Source organism: Physeter macrocephalus, chromosome 19 (assembly GCF_002837175.3).
Source record: "Physeter macrocephalus isolate SW-GA chromosome 19, ASM283717v5, whole genome shotgun sequence".
In the NCBI taxonomy this organism is placed as follows: domain Eukaryota; kingdom Metazoa; phylum Chordata; class Mammalia; order Artiodactyla; family Physeteridae; genus Physeter; species Physeter macrocephalus.
This window is the reverse complement of record NC_041232.1, coordinates 40,525,994-40,536,289: the sequence shown is the minus strand read 5'-3', so window position 1 is coordinate 40,536,289 and position 10,296 is coordinate 40,525,994. Positions and strand designations below refer to the sequence as shown.

Genomic DNA, 10,296 nt, shown 5'->3' with positions numbered 1-10,296 from the left:
GGGAAACCCTCATTTTCAAGGGTCACCAGCTAAAGAAACATTAATGTGAGCCAGTGTTTCGTGTTCCTGAAATGCCCTGTGTCTATAGCAATCAGGTAGAAAAAGTCATTTCAAGTTCAAATATAACTTAGCGATTGCCACATGGTGCAGAATCTTTCCACCCCTAAGACTCCACAAACCCAATCAGACAAGTGGCCGTAATCTGACTCCCAGTGCACTGGGAGCCCAGACGCAGGCAATGAGCGCTGCCCTCTAGCCAAAGGAGGCATGAGTGACAGACCCGCAGCCAGGCAGTGGGGGTAAGTCCTTCTTTGCCTTAAGGGAACAATGCTCTGACGAAAGATGAAACTCGGACTCTTTCATTACAGATACGTGTGCCTTCTCAGGCAGAATCTAGAAGGAAACTCTCGGGCAGGTGGGTGGTTCTTTCAGGGCTGGGTACCGGGCATATTCAGAGGCAGAGAGAGGGCAGAAGAAAAGGGATGCTTTGGAGCAAAATCCTCCAGATACTGGAGACCTGTGAAAGCACAAGAAAATGACCCTCTGGAGGTAAATCTATCTGTAGTATTTTTCATCAGAAAAATTACTCACCCATGGCCTCAGCTGTCCAGAAGTGGCTCAGGCTGGGCGTTCAGCTAGAAAGTAATGTGTCCGGCTCTATACAACCCGGTCACATCAACAAACCCCCTTTGTTCTGGGGTGAAAGAAGCAAAACAAATGGTGATGATGCATTTCCAGGGAGTGTGAACAGGGAAGGGAACATTGACAATAGATAATTAAGAGGGGCTGTGAGAGAGCTGGGGTGAGCGCTTGTCAAGCCAGAGGTATGTATGTGCTGCCAGGGGACTTTGGGGTTCACAGCCGACTGAGGTTGGTCACTCTGCCCTGGGAAGAGATCAGCGTTTTGCGCGTTTTCAAAGAAAGCTGAAGGCATGCTTAAGGAGTCTATCTGTTTGGGGGGTTGGGGGGTTGGGTTTTTATTTCTCTGGCTGATAAAAGCTTGAAGTTGAAAGAGCAACTGAGCTTCTCAGATTAGGTCTCTGGAGAGGGAGGCAAATGCACAGAGAATGCTCAGGGAAGGTGAGGGAGAGGGTGCAGCAGGAAGGCGGCTTGTACACAGGGCCTGCCTCTCCCAGATCCCTGTGCTGAGAATGGGACCTGCCGCATCCTGCCCACCTGGCTGCCTTAGCTTCCTGCCTTGTCCTCTTCCTTTTTCGCACTAAATCCGGCCACAGAGGACCATCGCCTGACATAGCACCTTGCCCTTTGCCATCTCGGCTTCAGCCGTGGGCCACTGGTGAGTTCAGAAGCCAGCCTCCTAACTTCTTTTTCAATTTGTGAGTTTCCCCCCCTTTGGGATACTTGTCATTTCTCCCCCAGGGCACCCTTGCTGCCCTGCTCCAAGTGCTGTTTTTGCCTCTCTATTTTCTCTTCCTCTAGGGAGTGTGATGTCATTGTCCTCCCAGCTGGGGTTTTTCGTAATTACATGATTCACTTAGAGGAGTTCACTGGGGCAAGGGACCGCTGGGGACAGGGCTGGCTGGTCCCCTTCTGGAGCCACCTGGGCTTGGGCAGAAAATGGGTTTTTCTTTCCAACTCTGAAGCAAATCCCCTTGTCAGACCAGGGGCTGAGCCGAGATCCTAAAGGTCAGGGCGGCATTCCTCTGGTCCTTGTTGGTACAGCATGTCTCCACTGCCCAACCAGCCGGGACCCGGGGTCCTGGGGACTGTAAGTGACTGGGGGCGGGGCGGGGGGCCGGGAGTGCGGGGAAGGGCCCGTGCTCCGTAGCCGTCAGAGGGAAAGCTGCAATAATTCTAATCTGTTAAAATACCTGGCTTTCTTGTCTAACCCTTTTCACAGTCCCCTGGGATGAGGGTCTCCGCTAAATGCTCTCCACGCTCCTCCCCTCCCGCACTATCACAGACGAAGGAGAAGGGCAAATGTCTTGAATAATGGGGTAACTGGGGCCATTGCCTCCCAAGGGGAATCCTAGCCATTTCTTGCCATTAATATCCTCAAACCCCACCCCTCCTCAGCTCTAAAGATACAAAGACATTAAGAGGAAGAAAGGGTCTTCCATCCCAAAGGCTGCCTCGCTGCCCTACCCATCCTCCCCCCTCCCCCCAGCCCACAGGCGCGCAATCTCTCCCTCCCCCACGCCCCCTCCCCGCCCCAGGAAGAGGCACCAGCAGAATTTAGAGAAAGCCGTCAGGAAGACACTAGAGAAACACCGCTCTCCGGAGCCTCCTGCTTTGAGGACCATGGTCTCCCTGGCCACACTCTCCTTGCCCACCTGCCTGCCGCAGCTCTGCCCAAGTCGCTGTCCCCCGCACTTGGCGGGCAGGGTGCCTGGGGCGCCGCTGGTACACACTGGCCTCCAGGATCCCCTTTGGGAGGTTTTATCTGAGAGGTAAACGTCAAGGGGTGAGAGTCAGGCCCAAGAGAGGATGGTCCCTCAACCCTGCAAAAGTACGCGGAGGCCAGGATGCACTTTCCCGGGTGAGGTGCCTGCGCCTGGTACCCAGCGGGCGGGGCCGCTGCGTCTGTGCACCTGGCGCTGCCTGGAGCCCGCCCCGCCCAGGAGGTCGGTCCCCGCCCTCGGAGAGGCGCTCCGGCTGCCCTGGGGCCTGCGGTTGACACGGCTCCGCGCCACCTTCGGGCCCGGGCGGGCTCCCGGACTCCTCCCGCTGGCCGGGGAGAGCATGGCAGTGTCCGCTTCCCAGTCCCGGGTCCCAGCCCCGGCCCCGCCTGTCCCCTCCGTCCCTGCCAGTCACCACGAGTTCCCCTGCCGCCAAACAAGATTCACCTTCTCCAAAGACAGCCTTCCAGCCTTCCAGCCCTCCTGGCTTCCTAGCAGGACTCGCCTTCATCCAGAGTCTCCAATGGGGGAGAGAAGGGACAGTCAGCTCTGCAAATCCATTTCCAGAATGCTATTTGAACCATAAAGGACAAAACTGGAAAAGACCTCCCTTTTTTATGGCTGTAGGTTCCAAATAGAAATGACATGTAAAAAGTACCTTGAAACGTAAAAACTTGCTCTGAGGGAATTGACTACAAGGTAAATATATACTTTATTCTTAATTCTTTAAGGAACTTGATTCAGACATTTTCCTTTCTAGGGACAATTCAGATAATTTTCCAGTGAAACTGGATGATCTTTGGATATTAACTCAAAGGAGATTAGAATAACAATCTCAATTGAATAACATAACAATATTTACTGTTAGAATAACCATAACAGTAATTACTTAATTATCTCCTTAAGAGCTAACTAAGTAATTAAGGAGATTTTCCAGAAGCATTCTTTCTCTGTATGCAAATAACTTTTGGCCGGTTGGCCTCCCTACTGTGGGGCAAGACTGCGGGCCTGGACGTCTTCACCTAAAGGCATAAACCTTGGATTGGTAGCTTCTGATGCCGATTTGTTTTTCCTTTCAGTAAGTGTGGACCTTTGTGTAGAAGAGAGAGTATCATGGTGGCCTTCAAAGGGGTCTGGACTCAAGCTTTCTGGAAGGCAGTCACAGCCGAATTTCTGGCTATGCTTATTTTTGTCCTGCTCAGCCTGGGATCCACCATCAACTGGGGTGGAGCAGAAAAGCCCTTACCTGTCGACATGGTTCTCATCTCCCTCTGCTTTGGACTCAGCATTGCAACTATGGTCCAGTGCTTTGGCCACATCAGTGGTGGCCACATCAACCCCGCCGTGACGGTGGCCATGGTGTGCACGAGGAAAATTAGCATTGCCAAGTCTGTCTTCTACATCGCAGCCCAGTGCCTGGGTGCCATCATTGGAGCTGGGATTCTCTATCTGGTCACGCCTCCCAGTGTGGTGGGAGGCCTGGGAGTCACAACGGTACCATCTTTAGCTCTTGTTTTCAAACTCAGACCCTAGGCTTCTTATAGACTACTAAGTGACAACTGGTGGCTTAAGAGACCTTCCTAAAACTGCTAATTTATTCCCAGGGAATGTCTGATGACTCTTGATAGGAGTGAAAACTGATTCCAGCCACGCTGACTACAGCATATGAAATCATTATGTGCTATTGAATAACTTGAGTAGCACTAAGTCTGGGTAGCACAACAATTGTGTTGGTTTTTTTCCTCTCTCTCTCTCTATCCCAGTGACTATATTGACTATATATTTAACTTGAGGCATTTTTGTTACAATTATTTGTTGGTTCACCAACGGAAGGAACAATTTTGTTTCTTGTCATGTGCCTGAGATTTAAAATGATCTGCATCGAGGGTCACACTTAAAAAAATAAATTGGCGTTTGATCCTAGTTTTGTTCTTAGCTGATTAGGAACATCATTTGTTAGCTCAGCACCAGGGTTGATTAAAAAACCACACACGGTTTAAATTTTAATTGAAATATATATTAATTAATTTAAACCTAATTAATGGATTTAATCATTGCCTTATAAAATTACAAGACTCTCAAGAAACTCTTTTATAAGTTAAGTGCAGCAGTGGCATATTTTGCTTCCTTTGTAGAAAAGGACATTCAGCACAAACTCCCTCTTGGTCATTGTAAGAGTAATTAATTATCTGTGATGGCCCAACATGAGTAGAAATTTATTTCTTCTTTTTTTGAGGGGGCAGGGGTGCAAGTGTCTCAACTAGGGGTGGGAAAGAAGACTCAAACTAATCATCAGTTTTTGCAGGGATAAAAATGTGCCTTTCACAATGATATGTTATCCTAGAAAATGTTCCCTGGCCTTAATTCAGATGGAGCATTTTTCTCTCTCCAGGTTCATGGAAATCTTAGCGCTGGTCACGGTCTCCTGGTGGAGTTGATAATCACATTTCAGTTGGTGTTTACTATTTTTGCCAGCTGTGATTCCAAACGGACTGATGTCACTGGTTCCATAGCTTTAGCAATTGGATTCTCTGTTGCAATTGGACATTTATTTGCAGTAAGTTTCCAAGCCCATTTAAGTAATTGATCCATGTTGTTTATCCTCACCCTAGAGCTGGATGAAGAAGTTATGTTTCACAGCTGTAGTTCTTTAGTATCCAGCTACGTCTGTCCATTTTAGGTGATTTTTTTTGCTAACTTTGTGATGAGAACATTGATATGGCTGCTAACATCTGGACAGTTCCTCTAACTGACTTGGCAAATGGTAGCACATTGCAATGAAGTCTACCTGTTAGTAGCCCTGTTTCAGCAATGTCTGAAGTTGTGTTCTTTTTCCCTATAGATCAATTACACTGGTGCCAGCATGAACCCCGCCCGATCCTTTGGACCTGCAGTTATCATGGGAAATTGGGAAAACCACTGGGTAACCACCATGTTCATTGTGCCTGTTTTCCTACAGTTGAGGACAATTACCCAGAGAGCTCTTTTTTTCCCATTATTTTGCTCACTAGTTTCTCTTCCTCCCAACTCTGAACCCCTAATTTATTACATCTTTCATAAAGACTAAGGAGAGACTGGACAGATCTGCTACAAAACATCTCATATCAGTTCTGGGCCTTCAGTGACAGCCTTTTTTTTAAAAAAAAAAAACACTGCTCTGGGCACTGTATCTGACAGACTTCAGCAGAATATATTGAACATGGAGGTTGCCTATCTGGAACAAGTTAAAATCAGGGTGGTGAAGTGAATATGGTGTTTAAATAATTGAAAGTAAATCCTTCCCAGCAATAACAGAAAATATGCTTGCAAAAAAAAAAAGAAGAAGAAGAAGAAGAGAAAGAGAAATGCTTAAAAGCATAGCCCATTGCAAAAATATTTACCTTTTTTGTTTACAAAAGCATGAACCCAGTTAATAGTATGGGAGTTGGAAGCATTTGAACTGCAGATGGTGAGAAATAATTAGTGCAAATATTTATGCTGTTATCACCATAACCATAGCTGGAAAAAGAAATGACTTTCAGAAAAGACACACTTCTCAGCCTCATGCCTACCCTACTTAATAACGTGGGGACAGTGCTTCCAGAGAGCAGTGGTATCCATGGTTAAATACCACAGTCAATTTCTTTTCAATTGTCTCTTACCAAAAAGAAATTTAAATCTGTTAAATGAATAATGTGGCAGTTTTGAAGACCTCTTACACACTAATTTACAATAACCAATAAAAATAGGTGTATGTCAGCCAGCTTCAAATGGAGCTTTTATTTTCATGTATATGTTGTGAATGCTCTTTTGCATCTTTTATTTTTAAGTCATGAATGTAAGAATATGTCACTTATGTTTTTAATTTATGTTCTTATTGTAGTGTAGTGGATTTACAATGTTGTGTTAGTTTCAGGTGTACAGCAAAGTGATTCAGTTATACATACTCAGATTCTTTTCCATTGTAGGTGTCGCTTATGTTTTAATCTCACGCATACAGCGGTTATTGACACAGTCACACGCACTCAACCTTGATGTACGTTGCAATTGAGAAGAAATTGCCCCACTGCTATATGCGTTCACTTCTAAGAGAAGTGTACCTATCTATCCCATTAAAGTAATCTATCCCATTAAATAACAGCATGAGACTCAGTGATCAAAAGCAAGGTTTTGGACCCAGACATGAAAAACTTAGTCAACAATACCACCCATGAGATTGGTTACTTTGCCACTGATATTTCCATGTATGTCTCTAAAGATTTGCCACATTAATGGAAATACAAATTTGCAATGGGCAGTGTATAGATCTTATGATAAAAGTACAACTTTTAGGTCATCTTATTCAAACAATTTTTGTAAATAAAATTTAGAAAAATGACAAATTTTAATCCATGAGGACTTTAATATGTGAATTAAAATATATGTTTTTATTAATTACTTGAGTTGTGGAACACTAGTTAAAATTTAAGTAGCAAGAAAATCCTTAGCTGTTGATTGAATCCAAGGTTTCCCATTGTTGCTATTTTATAACAAACTTAATCCTACAGAAAATGAATGTCCATTTTGTAGCAAAGCTTGTGTGAAATTAACAACTAATTTAAAGTATGTCTGTAGATAGATTGATAGACAATAAATAACAAGATATTAATGATGAATTTTGTGTGTAGTGTAATAACATTTTTTAGTCTTCTTTTCTGGATTTTCTATATTTTTAGCAGTAGAACTTCTTTAACTTTATGAATTTTAAAAGTTACTTTAAAGGGCATTATGAGTTTGGGAATAGCAACTTGAAACTGAGATTTGTTTATTTTTGAGAGAATGTGGCTAGACATCTTCTTCGTAGGTGTTTTGGGGGAAGTGTCATAATGATTTAGCAGTCCCTTTTCTCCCTTGCGGGATTTGTAGCTTGTGGAATAGAACATACCAAATGAGATCTTACCAAAGGAACAAAGCGCAAAGACATTTAGAGGAGGGCTCTCATTTCTCCTTTGAAAGGGCATAGAGAAGGTAAACTCTGACATGGTTTCTTTCATGTTCAAGATAAGGAACTTGAACATAAGGTTCTTGCAGCCACTTTGTCAACAATTTCCCTGTACAGTATATGTGTTCAGTTTCAGCTTAAAGTTTGAATTTTCTTTAGATTTTGCAATGAGGATGCTAAGTGAGCTTCATTTCCAGAGAGCGTTTTAAGCCAGAAGCATTCATCAGATTTTTTTCAAATGAGAGAAGTGTAGCATCATAGAAAACAGTATAATGGTTCAAAAGAGAGGTCTGAATCAGACAGACCTGAAATCCCAGCTCAGTCACTTGCTAAGTATGAAGTCTTAAGCAAGCTTCTCACCCTCTCTGCATGTCCATTTTCTTACCCATAAAATGGGATAATAGTAATATCTATCTCAAAGGTCATCATTAGAATTAAATGAGTTAATACAAGAAAAGCACTGAGTATAGCCAGCTGAGAAAGAGTGCTCAATAAACAGGGTTTTTGTTGCTCAAGTCTATCTGTTGAATGAATGTCTAATATTCTACAGCCTACGCGTGCTCTAAAGCAAGGGTTGAAGTTTATCCAAACTCAAAATTTGTTTTATTCTAGACACATAACTAATATGATAGAAACTACCAGTTATTGAAATAAAATCCTATGGAATGGCTAATCCTCAACTAACCATCATCCATAAATGCAGTACAGATTTTTCCACCAAGTCATCAGTGTAAGACCCATGAGGATGAAAGCACTCTGCAAGAAGATTAATGGGCAAACCATGAGGTTTTCTCTGAAATCAAATCAACAAACTTGAGAGAGAAAATCATGTAACATAAGGAAAGTGACTTATAGCCAGCCGAGTCCCATACATCTTTAAATTGTCTAGGAAACAATGGAATGGAGCAAGTTACAATGAAATTGGAACTATGAAGTACTTTACAAGTATTATTTCAATTTAATCCTGACAACCCATGAGGTATGTATTATTATTATCCCTGTTTTGCAGATGAGGAAATTAAGGTTTAGGGAGTTATGTAACAGATTCAAGCAGTAACAAGATTGCTAAGTTGTCGAGCTCATATTCCATTTATCATGCTGTACTGAATAATTAAAGCCCCAAGTGATACAATCTGTACTATGGTTGCGATTATGCAAAAGACCAATGTAAGATGGCAATATTAAGAAAAAAAGTACTCTCCAGAAAATTTTTCCTCTATTTCAGCTGAAGAAGTCGTACCCCCAAAGAGGACCTATCTTTACTGTAAGGATTATCAGAAAGTGGAAAGAGCATAATTAATGAAAGCAGGGAAAGAGAAGAGGAAACAGCCTTTTCTTATTTTCTGTTCAAATGTTATTTAGCAATATATGGATCTCTGATGTAGATTTAATGTATTCTCTTATTTTCTTTCCAATTCTCTCTCTCCTTTTTTTTAATGCATGACTCATTTGCTCTCTCTCTTTTTTTAAAAATAACCACTTACGTCTTTTTTTTGTTTGTTTTTTCTTTTTTTTTGGCTGTGCTGTGTCTTCATTGCTGCGCACAGGCTTTTCTCTGGTTGCGGCGAACGGGGGCTACTCTTCGTTGCAGTGCGGTGGCTTCTGTTGTTGCGGAGCATGGGCTCTAGGCACGCGGGCTTCAGTGATTGTGGCTCATGGTCTGAGTAGTTGTGGCTCGTGGGCTCTAGAGCTCAGGCTCAGTAGTTGTGGCACACGGGCTTAGTTGCTCCGCGGCATGTGGGATCTTCCCGGACCAGGGCTTGAACCCATGTCCCCTGCATTGGCAGGCCGACTCTTAACCACTGTACCACCAGGGAAGCCCCACATTTGCTCTCTTAATTTAAACCACCTAAGTTCTATATCCGTGCCTTGTTCAAAGGAATAGTTTTATTCTACTTACACTCTATAACTCTTCCATCTTTCCCCCAGATATATTGGGTTGGACCAATAATAGGAGCTGTCCTCGCTGGTGGCCTTTATGAGTATGTCTTCTGTCCAGATGTTGAACTCAAACGTCGTTTTAAAGAAGCCTTCAACAAAGCTGCCCAGCAAACAAAAGGGAGCTACATGGAGGTGGAGGACAACAGGAGCCAGGTAGAGACTGACGACTTGATTCTAAAACCTGGAGTCGTGCACGTGATCGACATTGACCGGGGTGAGGAAAAGAAGGGGAAAGACCCATCCGGAGAGGTGCTATCTTCAGTATGACTAGAAGATAGCACTGAAAGCAGACAAGAGCCCTTAGAACTGTCCTCAGATTTTCTTCCACCCATTAAGGAAACAGATTTGTTATAAATTAGACATGTGCAGGTTTGTTGTTTCATGTCATATTACTCAGTCTAGACAGTAAATATTTCATTATTTACCAAGGAGGAATGAAAGAAACCTATCGTGAATTTCAAATCTAAAAAAAAAAAAATCTTTTTGAAGTATCCCCAAAGCCAATGTGTATCTAGTTTATCTATTTGCTATTCATTAATAATCAATTTAAAATGTGTATCAAGATTTTGTTAAGGTTTGCCTGACCACTTACAGACATACCTATCAGCTTACTCCTCCTCTCCCACGAAACCAGTATTGTCAATCCTCATTTGAGTACTTATTCTGTTAAATCAAGTTAATCAATGGCAAAACACAGAGTATGTCATAGAGTCATGCACATTCAAGAGAGCAAATACAACAAGCTCTTTTATAACCAGCTCCCCTAGGTTAAACTACCTCGGCAAAAGAATATTAACAAGAGTCATTACTAGTGAATTGTTTTCATTTATATTTCAAATATCCAACTTTCAACCCAAACTCCAATTCATAATATTCCTTCCTCCTCCTCACTGCCCAAGGTAATATGAAACTAAAGCCCAGAAATTAAAAGAATGTTCAGAAATCCTATATGTGTTCCACCTAATAAAACATCCACATCATAAGGCACCTATTGAGATTCAGGACAAACAGACTTGTAAGATCTTATAGGGGTGG

The 10,296-nt window shown here is 43.0% G+C and overlaps 1 protein-coding gene across 4 annotated transcripts; it reads left to right on the top strand.

Annotated features, from left to right (window-relative positions):
- The first annotated feature begins 205 nt into the window (after positions 1-205).
- AQP4 (aquaporin 4) lies at positions 206-10,048 on the top strand. Of its 4 annotated transcripts, none has more exons than XM_007105399.4 (5): positions 206-299; positions 3,440-3,854; positions 4,753-4,917; positions 5,203-5,283; positions 9,250-10,048. In XM_007105399.4, the coding sequence occupies exons 1-5, from the start codon at positions 268-270 to the stop codon at positions 9,526-9,528; spliced, it is 972 nt and encodes a 323-aa protein (XP_007105461.1). In that variant the 5' UTR covers positions 206-267; the 3' UTR covers positions 9,529-10,048. The 4 variants fall into 4 exon arrangements, with proteins under 4 accessions (XP_007105461.1, XP_054936606.1, XP_023976684.1 ...); XM_024120916.3 differs by lacking the exon at positions 206-299 and adding an exon at positions 361-415; XM_028480641.2 differs by lacking the exon at positions 206-299 and adding an exon at positions 427-549.
- The last annotated feature ends 248 nt before the right edge of the window (positions 10,049-10,296 follow it).

Bases quoted from the DNA above. Each gene is read 5' to 3' on its own strand.
- AQP4 (XM_007105399.4), top strand. From the start codon at position 268: ATGAGTGACAGACCCGCAGCCAGGCAGTGGGG. The intron at 300-3,439 runs GTAAGTCCTTCT...TTTTCCTTTCAG, and splicing joins CCCGCAGCCAGGCAGTGGGG to TAAGTGTGGACCTTTGTGTA. The intron at 3,855-4,752 runs GTACCATCTTTA...TTCTCTCTCCAG, and splicing joins GAGGCCTGGGAGTCACAACG to GTTCATGGAAATCTTAGCGC.